At 42.1% G+C, this 18624-nt stretch overlaps 1 protein-coding gene across 1 annotated transcript in view; it reads left to right on the top strand.

Annotated features, from left to right (window-relative positions):
• Positions 1–18624, top strand: part of THUMPD1 (THUMP domain 1 NAT10 acetyltransferase adaptor) — a 51718-nt gene that overhangs the window by 6796 nt on the left and 26298 nt on the right. Inside the window, exon 2 of the mRNA XM_085629087.1 lies at positions 14455–14629. Coding sequence (XP_085485213.1) covers positions 14455–14629 — 175 coding nt within the window. The remainder of the gene's footprint in view (positions 1–14454; positions 14630–18624) is intronic.

Genomic DNA, 18624 nt, shown 5'->3' with positions numbered 1-18624 from the left:
GTGTTGTTGGTTGGAACACAGGCTCCCGTTGAAGTCAATGGGAGACAGAGCAGACGGTGTTTGGAAACATCATAATCGGTCGGTTGGACTCCCCGAACCTGAGTCGGTTGGAACCTTTTTCGACCAACATCGTAATGAAGCCCTTAGCCTCACATTTGACCAACATTTTTAAAGCACAGCAAATGTGACGAGATAATGCAAAATTTAAAGGTATCTTTAAGTATTGCTCTTTCACCTTCTGAAGAACAGAACTTTCGCTACCCATCAAAAATCGTCTCACAACCCACCAGTGGTTCGCGACCTACAGTTTGGGAAACGTTAGTCTAGACAGAAGCATCCTGCTCCGTTTAGACAAACTGATTCAGAAAGGTACATTATTTTGAATGACAGAACAGGACTCAAAGACATAGAGATGTTACTAGCCCTAGAGGACTAGTAACCTGAATAATTTACTCAACCTAACTGTAATGTACTTGACCCGTGCTCTGTCGCCAGTGTCTGACGTCGTTTCCGCTTTCTGCCTCCGACCACTCTGTGTCCAACACTGCAGATACGTATTGTGTTTGTAAAGCTCCCCACTGAACGTGCTCGTCACAGCACACTGGTTTATCAATGCAGTAATAAAATAATCTACACTTTCATTAGGTTGTTGCATTCTTGTAAAAAAAAGTGTACCTATGCACCAGTACATTTTCAATCTTTGTAAAATATTTGTCCAATTGTACCACTGCAGATTCAAATTCATCCAAATCATCATCTTCTGGAGGTTGATAAATCGGTAGGCTACCGAATACATTTTGACCCTCTACTCCTAAATAATAGTACATCAAGCTTTTTTTTTTCCTTTTTGGTCTAAATCTTTGACCATTTATTGGTCTATTGTAAGCCTTGAATGATCTCAGCCATAGTTTCCATGCCTATGGTGGCTCACCCTGTTTCTGTAGAAACTGTACTGGAGGTGTCGCATCCTGCATTTTTATTGCGTGGAGTGATTTATATTAACCACTGACCAGAATATGACTTGCACAAAATCGAAATCTCAGAAAAACAAATTCTAGTGTGCAAATCGCTGTATTCTGCACTGTAGATATGACAAGGCTCCACACATGCGAAAGTCCAATCTGCAACAGTGTGCAAATCACTGAAAAGAGAAATAGTTGGAACTCTTTTTATATTCATTTATTCCTTTCTTTAAAAAAAGCGGTGCAAAACACTGGTTTGCAAGCGCGCAAATCGCTGTAATTCACACTGGTATTTTAATTATGGCTGAATGTAACATAAAAGCAACTTCTCCAACTTTGGCAGCGTGCAAAAAACAGAGAAATGCACTGGCTTCCTGTAAATAAATCACACCCTTTCCAATATGCCCACCGAATTGGCTGACATGTATGTCAGAATTCACTTCTCCAACTTTTACAGCCTCCTTGGAAAGTAACATTCTTTACAAAATGGCCACCACGAAAAGCAGTCACTTTTTATGTTGCTTACTAAAATCTCAAGCCTATCGAGACTCTCCCCACAGAATTATGATGGGAAACGAGCCTCGTGATACCGGCCTCTCCGAGCAGGTAGTACTAGATAATAGTCACTACCAATGCCACTGCGCGTAAAAGGTAGAATACAGTTGCACGCACGTTGACGTCTCGTTCTTTCCTGCTGCCCCGTCCTTAAAATAAATAGTGTTCCACACTTGAATGCGCAAGAATTATAAGCAGCACGATCAAACTGTGCCACTCAAGTTCAGCATTCTCCTCAGCCGCTTGGCACATTACACACTACTTTCTTTGAAGTAAGTATCCCAACCGTATTTCCAATCTCTAAATGCTGAAATGCTTGACACCGACTCATCCTTAAGGAAAAGTCAAGTCTCTGTGCCCCATGTACTTGAAAGCTTCACCCAAAATACAGCACACTATCCAAAATAGGAAATGATTTACTCACGATGTCTCGCAATGTTCTTGTCTGTAAAAGCTCACCATCCTTGTCGCCAAAAACTGAAAGAAGGGATTGCACTCTTCCTTGTCTAAATGAAGGTATTTATTAATAGTAGATAGAAATGCGACTACATTTTAAGGGGCACAGAGCAACTGTCACTTGGTAGGCATGGAACACTCTTGCATCATAAGAGCTACCAATGTGATTGTGTTCCGTGAACTCTGTGTGACATCACCAGATAATATTATTTTGGATGAAGATCAAGTTATCTTGGGTGGCCAGACACATAGTAGTGGACCTCTAGTCTCCATGGAATATTTGGCGTGAACATCATGGGCCACACAAGGCAGTATGCTGGCATTCTCAGTTCTCCATGCAGAGGTGATGCTCTGGAGCGAGTAGACGAAGAATAGGCATTGTAGGTGACTAGCTGCAGTGGACTGCGAGAGTTGGCTGTGCATCCTAGCGAATTGCTGCCTCGGAAGCCCGGCTGCAACAGTGGCTGCTGGTGAACCTGTTTAGAATTTGAGCTGCAGTCAGGTGAGCGGCCTGTGCCACTTCCCTGCTGACTGCCACAATGTGCTACAAGCCCAAACTGTAATACGCTGCAGATTTCAGTACTTGTGTGCCGGTGTTTCAGACAGGAGATGGCCTGATCAAGAAGGTGAGTGTTTTTGGTCCTTATGCCAAAGAGGTGGGCAGAGCAGGCGAGGAGCGGCAATGGGCATACGGAAATGTCCAGACTGTAATAGCATCAAACTGCCGTGCAGGTACTGCTGATCAGTGAAGGAGTGACACAGAAGCCCATTTTGAAAATGCAGAAGTAGTCATCCTCTTGGAACTACAATGTGAGTTGGGTCACCCTGAAAATTCCCTTAATGTTGCTGGGACAGATTGCACATAAACATTGACTTCTGCCCGATCTCACTGTCACACTATACAACTGGAAAACACGATAGGAAAACCCTCAACTGACTAAATTGTATTGGTCAAAGATGCCACTAAATTTAGCTCTCATTTCTGACGGTGATATTTTAGCTCCTTTAACTTCCCTGCCTCCTTGTTTGGCAGGTTAGTCTGTAGACATAGTTTGACTGGACATCGGAAACTGTACCCAAGCTATGCCACTACTTTGGGTTCTACCACTCAGAGGAGATGAATATGGGGAAAGAGAGAGCTGCTTTTTTACCAGTGGTGCTCTGCAATGCAGATTGGTGGTGGGGGGCAAGTGATGCAGAATCTGCCATCATTGGAGGAAGTAAACCCTGCACTTTTCCGTTTGAAATGTGGAACAGCATGAAATCCATTGCTACCAAGAAAGACTAACTCCGCCACAATGTACCATCTCAGAGAGACTAGATAAGGAGACTGGGGTATCAGGATGTAATTTGTAGGGAATTGTACAGCAACACACCCCTAAAGGCTTCATGAGATTGAAAAGACCCTGGAAAACATCAAAATGAAAAATAAAGACCTGAAAGTGTAATCAAGCCGAAATAACATTGGGATTATTTGACTTGTGGAATTCGCTGACATTGGAAAGATTGGAATGTTTAAATCTCTCCTTGTAGACAGTTTGAACACTGCCAATTTCTTGGCTCTGTTCGTTATGAAGCATGTCCACTTCTCACTGGTACTTGGCTCCACCAAATCCCTATTGTTTAGAGGTAAATCTTCACTCAATTATCTGAAGAGCGGATTTCAATGAAGTCTTGAACCCCACCAGAGATAGAGCCTCTGCTGTCGCAAGAGTCCTGTTGTCTGGCTGAAGGACAATTGCACAAATCATGCAGTAACACAATTTTTATTTTTGTGGTGCCAAAGAAACCCGTTGTGCAGGGAAGTCAGTTATTAGTCAACAGTATATGATGCATTATCACGCCTTGACTATTGGTTAGTGACATATACGTGTTCCTGGGTACAGGAGGTTTTCTTACTGCTGTGTACATTGTTGAATCCCTCCCCAGTGCTAGTGTCACTAATCCCATTGGGTAGGGAACAGCTTGGGTGTTTCCTCTCACATACTCATCCAGACAGGTACATTACGACTGAGGTGTGATAAGTGCTCTGTAATTAATTTGAGTTTAATTTAGGCTCAGTGCAAGGACGCTGCGGCAAGCCTTTAAGACCTACATCAGGGGCCTGTGCCTTTCAACGCAATCTGGTGTGTCAAAATCCATTTCCTCAATACTCGGGCGACTGAAGATTGGAATTGAAGTGTTAAAAGTGGCGACACAAGATCGCACACATCCTAAGATGTTAGGGGGAAAACTAATTTGTGATTGGCAGAAATATAGGTACACAACAGACAGAGAAATTAAATTCTGTGGGCAATACTACAGCTTGCCAGATGCTGCGGTGAAGGTAAACAACCAGGGAGAGTACATGCCCATTTTCTATGATTCATAATAACACATGCCAACAGATATGGGGCTCTCCCAATACACTATCTGGCTTGACTTATTATTGTACTAGACTATACTCCTCACAGACATTTGCCTCCAGCGAAGAATCAAAACTTTCCTTGAGGAGATCAGTGTGCTTTTTGGTTGGAGGACCTCAGCCAGGAAGCATCAGTGTAACCTAGCTCAACATCTGAAATTATGGACACCGTTAAGTTCACAGCTGGAGGCAAATCCCAAGGAGTGATGGACTGACAATGGAATGTTTTGTGAATTTAGGGCTATAGTTGCTACCCCTCCGCCATTAATTGGTAGTACACAGAGAGGTGTGCGAGTAGGTAATTCCCGCATCAACCTTACAGAAGGAACTGATCATCCCAACATGAAAACCAGACAAACATCCTGTACTACTCCTACAGACCACTGTCCATAATTTTGACACAAATAATATGGCAGCAGTTATGATCAAAGACTAATTCCAAATATGTTTGGCATTGCCCTCCCAAACCAGTCAGGATTTATACCTTCACGTTGCATGGTGCATGACATGTGTACCATTTTCACTTTCACACCACAATGACCCAGACCTCCTGGCAGTGATGGTGATGCTCAATGCCGAAAAGTAATTTGACACTCTGGAGATTAGAGTCATGCTAGATGCTCTTTAAAGAATTGGACTGGGTGAACAGTTCGGCAGCTGAATATCCCTATTATATTCTGGCTCTATGGCACCAGTGAATTTAAAAGGTGAAATGTTGGAATCCACTGGGTTACTATTTGCCATATCAGTGGAACCTCTGGCATTGCCCTCCATTAACATCATTTTGTAGACGGGCTATTCTTTGAGGGTAAAGATATACGTGACTCGACTCTTTGTGCTGATGATCTTCTGTATGCTCATCTCCCAGGCTAGAATCTACAGTTAAAATATATTTCTATACACTTTTTGACGCTCGCTCAATTTAAACAAGCATTTGCAATGCAATAGGTCTCGCATTTACGCGAGTTTGAGCTATTGGCATTGTAAATGACACTGCCTTTTATTTATGTTTTGGTTTTTAAAACATAAATAAAAGGCATTGTCAGTTACAATGCCAATAGCTTAAACTCGTGTAAATGCGAGACCTATTGCATTGCAAATGCTTGTTATGTATGGATCGGCAGTTGCATGGCAACTTAAGCTATGAATTCTAAAGCTGCCATTAGGCTGTGCTTTTGACGTAGTGCCAAGATGCCCAGAGAGTTAGCAGTGTGCTCCAAAAGTAGTAAATACATTTATATCAACGTTTTAGGTTTCATTTTTTCCGTAGATTGCTTGACATTCCACTAGAGGGCATAAACATGGTTTCTGTTTTTCAGAGTGCAGACAGAATGGAGAAATGAGCGGCCCTAGTCCAACAGTAGCCGCCACATTGGCATTTTGCCATTTTCAGCCAGTTTCTTCTAGTACGAATACTCGGCAACATAACGTAAACGTACATCACGGTAAAAAAAATCTAGGACATCCACCCCACAACCATATATGGATTAGTATCTAAAAAAACGTTTCAAAGTGTAACAGAACAAAAAATACAAAACCCTTTTTTACATTTACTGGAGTTCAATAACTTTCAAAGTTTTGCGAAGGAGAAGCAAAACACCACATAAAAGTTTAACTGTTACGCAACACAAAGGTGTACCTACGGCAGATATACGTATGTCACGTGGGAAATAGGCAAGCATAAACACTTAATTTGTAGAGGATAGATAGCGAGGGAGGAGGATGGCAACTTTCCAAAAACGGTAATGAGTGGCATGCATTTTACGTCATAATATGTACAATATGTGACCCGCTCTAACATTCTGACGTATAGGGTGAACTTAAAGGCAATATGCAAGGAAAGTGTTGAAAAGGTAACGTTGCCGCATTAGGTAAATAAAGCTGTGTTGCAGAAAGGTGGGCGGGCAGAAACCGTTGGATGACAATGTTACCCCTTACCAAGATTTAAAAGGCTTCAACATCCCGTAGAATGAAATCAATTTTCATTCACTCACTGACCTAGAAAGAATGAATGTTTTTTTACAGCTTGAAGAAGAAACACGGTGGTGACTTGAAGTTTGGGTGCACCAAAGCCATTTCTTCCATGGGGTAAATCACTCTAGCGCTGCTGCTTTAACAATCTAACCCCAGAAATGCATCACGCTTGAAATCATATAAATGAGTTAACAACTGGGGACTGTGTTTAAATCAAAGAGACACACAAAAGAAAGAGAAAAAGAATGGTGTAAACGCGGGAATGGTGGGAAAGGAAAAATTACCTATGAAAAGAGACAAAGTAAAATAAAGGAATGTAGCAAAAAAGAACAACAAGACAAGCCCGGCGGAGCGTGGCGCGCGCGCTTGGCGGGGGCGGGTGAGCGCTTTCCAGGCGGGGGAGCGGACCCTTTGAAGTGCGATGCCAAACGGATTTCATGGCGGCACGATGCGCGTGATTGTGCGCGTGCTCGCAATGCAATCCGATTTTCGGAGCACTTTTAAATGCCCCTTACTATAGTCTTGCTTTGCGATCGCTTACGCGATAGCAAGGCGAGACCTGAAAAACAAGGTGGTGTATCCTCCTTATAAATATTCCATCACTAGAGTCTGCATTCCAACCCACAGTGCTGAGCACATTTATGCCCTCAAATACCTGATAATTTCCCACACTTATAAGCAAATTATTTCTCATATCTCCTCATTGATCATAAACACTAGTCCCACCTGCTGAAAGAGCTAAGTGCTGAAAGGGCTAAGAAATGCTTGGGAAATGACCTAATCTTCTGCCTTCCTCCATTGTAAAATGAATTGTAGAAATCCTACTGTTCCCAAACTAGGGAACCGAAAAATCTAGGCAAAAACCACCATTTGCTAAATTAACACATCACAATATTTATACAAATAAAAAGCAAAGTGTAATGATGGCAAGCTTTGCATAAGCTATCAGATTAACAAAGTTGCTGCCACCTGCATTGGCATACTTAAATGGCTGAGGAAAATTCTTGTCTGTCTTCTGGTCTCAGTACAGAGGACTGTAGCCCAGTCTCTAGTCCAGACTGTACTATGGCAGTGTTCTCTACCTGGGTACCTTGAAAGCTCTAGTCAAATGTCTCCAGATGGTACAAAACGCTGCTGCACACCTTCTACTCCACCCTCTTACATTCACTTCTTCAGCCAGCTTTCTTCACAAGCTAAATTTGCTACCAGTGGGACCTCATGTCCAATTCAAAGCTTTATGCTATATGCGTAAATGCCTCTCCAACACTGGGCCTTTGTACCTGAGATCTTTAGTGGCTTGGTATATACCTAAATGCTCGATTTGCTCAAGTAACCTTGAGCTGGCAGTGGTTCCCAGAGTTAGGAAATCCCGTCAAGGATGTCGGGCGTTTGCATATCTGGGCCCTAATCTCTGGAATACCAGTCTGTAGGACACTCACAATTTTTAGTAAACTGTTTAACACCTGGCTGTTTCTATCACCCTAACTCTTGATTATTGGGTGTTACATTTGGTAATATCTAGATCGGACCTATGTTTTTGTGATGTCCAGCACTGGGAAACCTGTTTTAGGTAGCCAGGCGCTCTACAAATCACAAAAAACAAATGAACATAATCAAACAGCAGACCTAATCCAAATATTACGTTTGTAGTCCTGTTTATCAACGTGGTAGGTATATTATGATATGCAGTCTCATCTGTAAAATGATTTACAACATTTGTAAGTATGAGGTTGATTAAGGGTGAGGTCATGAGAATTTTAATTGTTATGCGAGTTAATTTGCATGGCTATTGTGTTGGTTATAGATCGTGGTCCTGACTTAAACTTGCAAAAGTTGGCGTACTTTAGGTTTCAATGTGTAACCATAACTGCACTTTAACTGTGTTTATTTTAGGTGATTTTCTGGTGTGTTTTTAAACATATGTTGACTAACCATAACTCCACTTTAACCTTTGCTTTTTCATATTGTTTGGTTCATTCAATGCAGCGTGAGCGGTCGTCACGCTTACACGGGACACCAGAGAAGACTATGGGCCTGAAAACGATGATGGTGGGACTGCCTCCGACAGCCCGTTGGTGGCGGTCCCACTGCCATCGTAATACTGATTACCGCCCGCCACATTAGGATGGCGGGCGGATGGTTGGTGGTCGGAGAGACTGACCGCCACGAATCAGAGTCCGTCGGAGGGACTTGTATGCCTACAACAGTGGCGGTGCCCAGCGCCTAGAATACCTCAAGCGGCTTAATCATTGGACCATGGGGGGGAAAAAACCAAAATAAAAAAACCCCATTGCCCAGAACCGCAGTTGCACCCAATTCAACTGAAGCCAGAAACTTCTTTTGGTAGAATTACCAACTCTCGTTAGATCAGTTTTAGAAGTTTGCAAAACTGCGGAACGCCAGTCAAACTCAGTAGGAGGAGTCTGTTCCTTCCATTTCCTGCAAAGTTCCCTACGGGCCAATAATATGCAATAAAAAAGAAGGTTCTTCGACGGACCCCGAACTTCAGGAGAAACTCCAAAAATTACAAGAGATGAAGTTATCGGGACATCAAGGCCCAAAACCGATGAGAGTGATGTACTTATCGCCTTCCAATACGGGGTCAAAAGGGGGCACTCAAAAAACATGTGTATGTCTGAGGCAGCAATCAGACCACATTTAGGGCATACCACTAGGGCACCATTAGAAAATTTAGAGAGCCTTTGTGGCGAGTAATAGGCCCTATGTAGGGTAAAAAGATGGTTCCTACGGAGCCAAGCAGGTTTCACAATGTCCCACATGGTCTTCAAAGATGTAAACCACAAATTCTCGATATTCTGGTCCATAATGGTAGAAGCCCACAACATATCTGGCAGTTTGAATTCTCCATCCAGCTCTTCTAATAATAGCGCATACCATATTGAGACCTCCTTTCGGGCTGGTGGTTTGTCCAGTAGCTGTGTCTCTAGGTTGCTAGCTCCTCCTAGCAAACACCTGTTCCTAGCAGAGATCTGTGAGTGTGTCCAGCTTGCAATTTGAAGGAACTTGAACCTAGAGAGGCCCGGTCCTATTTTAGATACTAGAGCCTCCCATGGAAACAAAGCCCCTTCCACCAATAGATCCCCCCCCCCCCCCAAACCTCCAACCCCGCCTCCCTTAGAGGTAATGCAAGGCTGTCCATCAACCAAGCTGGAGAGCCTGGTGATTCCCACAATGGTGCCCTACTTGTGAAGTAATCCATCTTTAACAAACATCTGAGTTTACTCCACGTTTTTGCCATGTCTCGCAGCACTTTCAATTTCACTTTTTTTAAAAGTTTCGGGTCACCAAATTTAAACAAGAAGCCCTGCTGGGTCGCCCCCTCCCCTCTAAGCAATGCTGCAAACATACAACAAATGACTGAGTTTGAGGGCATTTTTAGCAGCATCCTGGCATGGGAAAGCTGAAATGCCCATGCATATAGTTGAAGATCAGGTGCCGCCAAACCCCCCTTCTCTCTACGCCGCCTAAGTTTTTTTCCAGGCAATCCTGGGTGTGTGGTCATTCCAAATAAAAGAACTAAAATTACTTTGAAGTTTAATAATTAAGGAAGGTTAAAAAAAAAAGAGGAATGGTGTTAAACAAAAATGATATTTTCTTTTATATGGACATTTTTCTTAAGTTTACTCTGCCCAAGATTGTCAAGGGGAGAGAAGACCAAGATCGCAAGAGTCTTCTACATTCTTTAGCAACAGTAGTAAAGTTTAAAGATGCAATTTCATTTATATCTCTGACGATATTAATCCCTAAATACCGTAGACTGGTGCTCAATTGTACCCCCTCCGTGGATACGGGATCATTCCAAACCATGATGTCCGTTTTGGAAGCATTAATCTCGTATCCAGAAATTTTCCCAAAATCACGTGCCTGTGCCGTCACATTGGGAAGCGCCGTGCTTAACTCCGAGGAGAAGACGAGGATATCATCCGCGTACAAGGCTACCCTCTTCTCCCAACCCCCAAACATGAAGGGTTTGATATTACGCTCATCCCTCAATCGTTGAGCGAAAGGTTCAATGTATAGATCGAATAAGAGGGGGGAGAGAGGGCAGCCTTGGCGCGTACCACGCGATATATTAAATGGATCAGACAGCTCTCCGTTTATCAACAAGGAGGCAGAAGGGCTTTGATATAGGAGTTTCACAGTTCGGCAGAATCTCTCTCCGATGTTAAACCTACTCAAGACCTTCGACAGGTAAACCCAATTCACCCTATCGAAGGCCTTGGTTGCATCCAATGTGAGAATAGCTAATGGGAGAGACTCTGTTGTAGCCATATCAATGGCTGCAATGAGATCATGTCAGCTCGTATAGTTGACGGCCCCTCACAAAGCCCTTCTGGTCTGGATGCAGTACCCCAGTCACTACTGCTCCCAACCTGTCTGACAGAACTGACGTAAATATTTTATAATCTGAGTTTAGAATGGAAATCGGTCTATTTGAACCACAACTAGAAGCTGGCTTTCCTGATTTCAATATCAAGGTTATAGAGGCACTGTTCCAAGAGGATGGAGGAGGTATACCTTCACGAAGAATCTGATTAAACAGTACTGTAAGATATGGGAGGATTTTCGTCTCCAAGGACGTGTAGATTTCAGATGGCAAGCCACACGGACCCGATGCCTTACCCTTTTTACATTTTTGGATAGCCCGCTTAACCTCTTCCTCCGTAATCTCACAATCTAGAGAAATACTCTGTTGAAGAGACAATTCTGGAAGGGATATATCCTTCAACCAGTCTTCCACTTGCGCTTTCTCGATATTCTTATCATCATGATATATATTACAGAAGAAGTCCCGAAATATTCGTGTGATATCTTCGTCAGAAGAATATGTTTCCCCCCCCAGAAATGACTGCATCGATATTGTTTCTAATCTGGTCAGTTTTTATTTTCCAAGCTAATAGCTTCCCAGCTCCCTCTCCATATTGAAAGTGGGCTAATTTACTCGCTTCCCACCTCTCAAGCATCCGTGAATTCAAGACCGAATCCAATTCACCTCTCAAAACAACTATCTTATTCTGTCTTTCCTGTAAGATGTTAGCCGGGGCGTCCGGATCTAGCCCTATTTCAGTCTGTATTTTGCCCATCTCATCTTCCAAAGAGGTTACTAACTCCCTATACCTCTTTTTCTTATATGTGGCCTTATTCCTTATCATGCCCCTTAAGAATGTTTGAACGCATCCCAGACTCAATCAGGGGAGGCTGAGCCAATATTATTGTCCATAAAGTTCTGAACTTCAATTTGAAGAGAGTCAATAATTTCTGACGATTAAAAGTAGGGAGCGATCAAAAGACCAGATTTTCGTAGGGCTTTTGAGGAGCCCACCTAGTTCTAAATAGACTGCCCCTTGATCCCAAAGATGAAATGGGAGATATAATATACTTTGTGTCGAGCCAACCAGTTTTTGGCTGATCAGAATATAATCGATTCTCGACTGATGGTGGTACTTATAGTTTCGAAATGAGATTGCTCTTTGTTGCCCAAACTTTACTCTCCAAATGTCTATATATCCTAACTGCTTCATATTATCAAGCAGGAAGGACCTAGTTCTAGATAAAGCTACAGCTCTACTAGACAAAGATTTATCCAGTAGGGGGTCTAAGACTATGTTAAAGTCTCCTGCAAAAATAGTTGGCTCTGGAAACAGAAGCAGGTGAGGGAAAATAGTTTTTAAAGCTGACGGGTCATCACAATTGGGGCCGTAGTATCCTACAATAGTAATAGGTGATCCGGCTATGATTACTGATACGATAAGCCACCTGGGTCCACCATCTTTGAGACTAATCTAGCCTTTATGGATTTCTTAAAGATTGCTACGCCCCTAATGTGTGATGTTTGTGAGGTCGATACCCAAAAGTCGATCCAACTATTCTTTTTAACTGCTAAGAGTAACTCATTTTCCGTCAAATGAGTCTCCTGGAGTATAATTACCTGCGCATCGGAGTCACGCAAATATTGCATTATCTTCCCCTTCCTTGGGCTAGTGCGCAGACCATTTATATTCTAAGAGATAAACCTCAAGTTACTCATAATTGAAATGACCTCTCCCCATCAACGTCACCATCCTCATGTTAAACAGAGTCCTATTGCTACACTCACTCTTCATCCCTGCAATTCTGCTACTGTACCCCCTATTATAACTATTATCACTTATACAATGACTAACCCCCGAAAAATGAGAAAAAATAAGAGCGAAAGTGAGGAATTTTTTTGTTTTTACCCAATGCACACCCCCCATGTGCCCTCCCCTACCCACCCCCCCTCCTCCCCCCCCCCCCCCTCCCATGGAAAACCCCAACCCTTACCCTACCTATCTGGAGGATCCAGAAGGCAGTGCAACCACTCGCTTACTCCCGGCCATAATCTGCTAAATCTAGATGCCATCTGTTGGTTTCGTGCTAAAGAAATATGTGCCAACAACTATATATACTACTGAGTATCTTCCCACAGCATCAATATTACTTCTCTTTACAACAGAATTTTTCCATAATTACACTACACCTGCCCCTGCCCTGATGTTCCCTTATCCTTCCCCATAGTCATTAATAGCTCATCTACCGCCGGGACCGCTGTTATATTGTGCATTTTAATTTTGTACATAATTTTTAATGCCGCAGGGAAAAGTAGTTGGGCTACTGCTCCGAAGCTTCTAAAAGCTTCCAGTCTACTACCAAATTCCCATTGCTTATCCAAGGTGGACCTGGAAAGGTCAGATCGAATCTGAAAGTTGTATCCCTTCCCACTCACAGATCTCTGCTTAAGGGCCAGATTAAAAATAGTTTCCTTAAGACAATATGTGTGAAAGTTCACTAAGATCTTTCTTGGCTTTGTTCTTTGGGGATTTTTCTTAAAAGGCTCTCTATGGATGCGTTGAATATCCGAAGTGAGCTGCGTATCCATTAGGGCGCCCTCGAGACTGTCTGCAATGGGTACTCAACTGCAGCTATACCTTCCTTCTCTCTGTCCCCAATGGTTGTCTGGCGAGGAGCAATTTCTTGCGCCCCCACTTAGCAACCAAGGGTGGAAATTGAGGACCAAGAAAAAAAAAAAAAACAGTGGCGGTGCCTACCAGGCACGGCTGTAGGGATTACAATGTTCCTGCCCGTCGGCCGTTTCATGGTGGTTTACCCGCCATGATAAGGCAGGTGGAAAGGGACATTGGGGTCCTGTAGCGGGCCCCCTTTCCTCCCTAGCCCTCTGACATGGTCCCTGGGGGACACCTATGTTGCCCCCCAACATATCTCTGCACCATGTGGCAGACACCGCATGATGCCCGCAGCATCTGCCGCAATACAAAATATACACGTTTGCGGTCGCATAGTGATTCAGGGTGAGGAACTGCCAACAGCTTGTCAGGTGGTCCCGTTTCCCACCAGCATTGCGGCTGGGCCCCAGTCCGACCACCATCCTAATCAGGCCCTATAGGTGGGGTTCTGTATCGGTAAACTGTAAATCTGTCGGCATTCACGCTTCATTCTGGAGAGGCACTCAGTTGGCTGGGATAATGAAAATGAAAATGCTGTACTTGAAAGAATTCTGTGATTGTTTCAGCATTGGCTCGATATGTTCTTGAATCATCTGTCATCTCTTCTCCTTTGAATTTGTAGACGTGCTCTTGTCCTTGCTTTACTTTTTCAGACACTTCATGTTTTCCACATTTCAGTGCAAAGTTCATAACTATTATGTTCAGATCTTGCCTTCTCATAAACCTGCTCCCTGTTTCTACCTAATTAGTTCCTTCTATTCAACGTTTAAATGAACATAGGATGTAGTTTTACGTTTTTGAATAATTCAAGGAAAGCTTTTATTATCGAAATATTTGCATGATCTGCGATCTGCGATCTTATGTTTACTCTCTCTCATGAACAGCTATTATGTTTGATTTGCAGCTAAAAGATGAGCTTCTGTGTTGATTTTGGATTGGCTATAGACCTCTGTATCATTCCTGACTGTTTAGAACGTCTGGCAGCCCTCATAGCCACTCTTCCTATCGCATTTTACTGACTTATTTAAGTTTGAAGGCACATAAAAGGAATCTGCAAATAGTGATTGTGATATTGCTTATGATTAAATACTTTATATAGTTCGCAGAACAAGATTCCCAAGGATCTGAAAAAGAGGAGGAAGATGACGATGTTGAAGCTGCCCTTAAGAAAGAAGTCGATCAAATTCGTTCCTCAACAGGAAAGAACTGCAGGAGATTCCAGTCAATTGAAAGTGGAGCAAACAATGTGATCTTCATTAGAACACATAAAATAGGTATGAACAATAATTGTAAAGCGTGATGGTGCACCAATGTTTGTTGAACATTTCTCATTTTGTGGAAGCTGTACATACACTCGAGAGATCATTGGGACTCATTGCAGTTCAATTGAGAAGGGAAATGTGGTTTAGTATCTGAAGACCTTACTTTGAACCCTAGCATTGGCAATGGACCACAAATTGTGTGATTCTGGCGAAGTCACTTTAGAATCCTTTTTTGCTCACGTTGTGATTGTGTGTTAAAAAACCTATATCAACCGTGTGCTAATAGTTTTCCAGTAACATGCTGCTAGGCCCTCTTCCACATATTATTCTTGTTTCTGTAATCCAGTCTCGACTAGACACTGCACACTATATTCTTTCCCATACATGTTGGAGATACTCCTGCTTTTAAAAAAATGTCCTTTATAAAGTGCTTTGTTCTCATTAGAACTTGGTGTGTGTTATATTAAATATGTAGAAAATAAAGTAAGGACATTACTTTGGACTAGGTTTAGGATTTCAGACCGTCTTTTTCCTGATTATCATCTGCTTCATTAACAAAGACCAAGCAATTTAGAGGAGGGTGAAGATTTATACAGCACCTTGTATTCATTCTTATATCCTGTGAACCTGTCTTGATTAAGGTTACTCAGTACCAATTGACAGACAGATACGTATCATTACATATGATAATTTCTTTGCCGCAGATTCAAGAAGTTGTCCATTCACCCAAGTCCTGTATTAGATAAAAGATTGTTAAAACAAGACGTAATTGGTTGATCTAATGTTCTCTGTGATTGACACAACAATTGTAGTATATGGCTGCATCATTTCACCTTTTTAAGGTGCTTAACTTAGATCTTTACAAAGATGCTGCATTTGGTGCATTTATTGGCCACTCAGAATCTAGATGTCGGAACTGAATAAAAGACCAATATGGACCGAACATTGTGGTATGCCAGGCACCCCATACTATAACTATTAGTATGAACATTATTGACAAGCACTGATTCTATGTGACCAGGAACCTATGCAGTGCTCCCTAAGAATCAAACTACTCCTCGCTTCTATTTCCCTAAAGCAGGGGGAAAAATGTTTGCCTCTGCCTCAAATGAAAAGATTTCCTTACACGAGAACATCACTGCTTTTGTGAAGGAGACTACTTCCCAAAGTAACCACATTTATGCTCCATGACACCTTCTAAAATTCGGAGCGTTAAAAAATGGGAACATCTCTTGGCAATTGTAATGTTTGCACAGTTGGAGCAACTCTGCTTTCCTTGTGACATAGGTCAGTGAAACTCTGACCAACGTCTACTCCTGTTTCTACAGGTCGCTTCCTGCTCTGAAGACTCCCAATGCTCACACAGCCAAGGCTTAAAAAAACACCTTTTCTCATGACTCGCGGGCAAAAGGCAGCTCAGCTTCGTATGCAGCATTATTATTTACCTCCCGAGTACGGTCTCATCCTAGAAACACCTGTTCTGTGATCCCATTACCACGCCTCAACAAATACCAGCCGATCAAGAAAAGTTACTCATCAAGGCTATCCATGTTGTCATTAACTGGATGTCTTTAGCAAAGTGCAATCGAGGATGAGAGTATAACTTCATTAGTTCTGTTTGAGCTTTTAAGAACCACCCTCTTGCAGACTAGAACTAGAACTCGCCACTCTACCATGCACTTTGTTCTGAAAAATCATGAGATTTCCAATGTCGTAAGTGTTATCAATGTTAGGATTTCACATGCTATAACTTGTGTAATATACAAGATTATAACTAGTGCATGGAGAAGGTGCGCGTTTTAGTTAATGTAGTGTAACGAGTGAGGTGACAAGGCTGTGTACTTAGGTGCACTTATTGTAATTTAAAGGAGGTGCGCAAGTATAAATGTGAATTACAACTATGACTTGTAGTAATTTGAAAGTGGTGTGTAAAATCATGAATGCTAGTTATAAATATAAATTTATAATGTTTGTGTAGTTTAAGTTGGGTTTGTATACAAAGAAGAAATAACATTTTCTTAATTAACTTATCCTTATCTTAACCCCTTCAGCGCTGCGGGAATTCCCCCGCGGTGCTGAAGGGTTCGAGCGCGGGCGGGCCCATGACGGAACGGTTCCGTCATGAGCACAGCGCAACCGATGCTCATGACGGAACCGTTCCGTCATGGGTATGGAAGGGGTTAATCTTAGTTTTTTTCATGGAATTTCAATGGTTTTTAAAATTTGAATCACTTGTTTTTTAAATTATCAGTTTATTGTTGTCGAGTGGAGTGCTAATAAATAGAGTGTAGTACAATACAGTGGAGGAAAATGTTGAAAAGTGTACTGTCGAATAGTGTTAGAGTGGAATGAGGTACCTGCTGTGGCCTAGACTGGAGTGGCGTGGAGTGGAGTGGAGTAATTGAGTTAAGTGGCATTAAGCCTAGTGACGTTCACTGGAGTGGCATGTAGTGGTTTAGCGTAGAGTAGTGTTGTACAGTGGAATAGTAGAGGCGTAAAATGTAGTGCTATACAGTGGGGTACAATGTTGTGTTGTACAGTGTAAATAGCATACAATGGTACCAATGGAGTTTGAGCACCCTACTGCTAAAACCTCAAAAATTCAAAAGAAAGAAGACCTATAATCTAGCGTTCTCGGGTATTGCCCCGAGAATCTGGAACTCCCTGCCTCCCGAAATCAGACTTTTTCCCTCAACGGCATCTTTCAAAAAAGAAGTGAAAGCTCTATTGATGAACACCCTTTGTTTTGAATGTGCCCACTATGTACAATTTGTTGTTTGGTTTCACCACATGCGGGTTTCGCTCCTCCTCCATGGACTGCCTCGCCCTCAGTGGTACTGCCAGAATGTATTTCGCACTTGATCCTATGACTTTGACTATGTCTGTGACCTATGACTGTTCTCAACATCTATCTTTGTTTGTTGTTCATATATATATCCTTTTGCGATGTCATGATACTTTGTTCCTTTTTTTTACTCCAGTATCTTGCTTATCCCTGTTGTTGTTACTGACCTACTGGCCAACTCTTTTTGTCCTTGATCATCTGTAAAGCACTCTGATACCTGCCTGGGTCATGTCTACGCTATATAAATAAATAAATGTATTGGGGTAGAGTGGAGTGGCGCATACTGCAGTTGAATACAGTGGAGTGCCGAAGAGTAGAGTGGCGTAAATTGTAATGGCGTAGAGTGCAGTGGTGTACCATGAAGTGGCACATTGTGGAGTGTCGTAGAGTGGCATAGAGTGTCATGGCGTAGAGTGTTGTGTAATAGAATGATGTGGTGTTCAGTATAATCGCATACAGTGAGGTGGTGTTCAGTGGATTAGCGTACAGTGCAGTGTCGTGGAGTGTGTTAATTGAAACAGACATTGTGGGAAAGACTGTTAACGGATGTAAATGGTATTTGGCAGGGATATACATTTTGATGTGTAAATGTTAGTTTTTGGTAGTATATGTACATAGTGGATCTAGTTTTTATTTAACCTATATGTTGTAAAAAATAGTTATATATTATGCCCCGTACCATATACCATGGTAAGTTCACGGTATATCATGTTATATGGAGCTGATAAGTGATGATGTGATTGCCTAATGGCTGTATTTACCAAAGGTAAAAGGCAGCCATGTAGTTATTAATCGCAGTTTTGTGGTGTGCTGCAATCTGCGTTTCGCTGCATTCTGGGTTAGGGTCTAACATATAGGTAAGTATTACGTTTTTTGTTCACTACCTATTTCTGCTTTATTTAAGTAGTAATCGGTAGAGATTTTATTTATACATTTCTATAGTAGTCGAGGGTGAGCTTCCCATTTAAAACTTTTTAATCTTATTTAGTAGCGCGGTAATTTGTAGATATAAACGAGCTACTGTGGACTATTTTATGCATTTTTAAATATGTAGACAATAGAAAATACACTTTACTAAATTGGCTTAATATAATACATTACAGTATATTAAGCAATTAAAAAAAAATAAAGTTTCGGGCGCTGCGGTACTCCCAGTACCAAG

Source organism: Triturus cristatus, chromosome 10 (genome assembly GCF_964204655.1).
Source record: "Triturus cristatus chromosome 10, aTriCri1.1, whole genome shotgun sequence".
Taxonomy (NCBI): Eukaryota; Metazoa; Chordata; class Amphibia; order Caudata; family Salamandridae; genus Triturus; species Triturus cristatus.
This window is presented reverse-complemented; position numbering and strand designations above follow the sequence as displayed.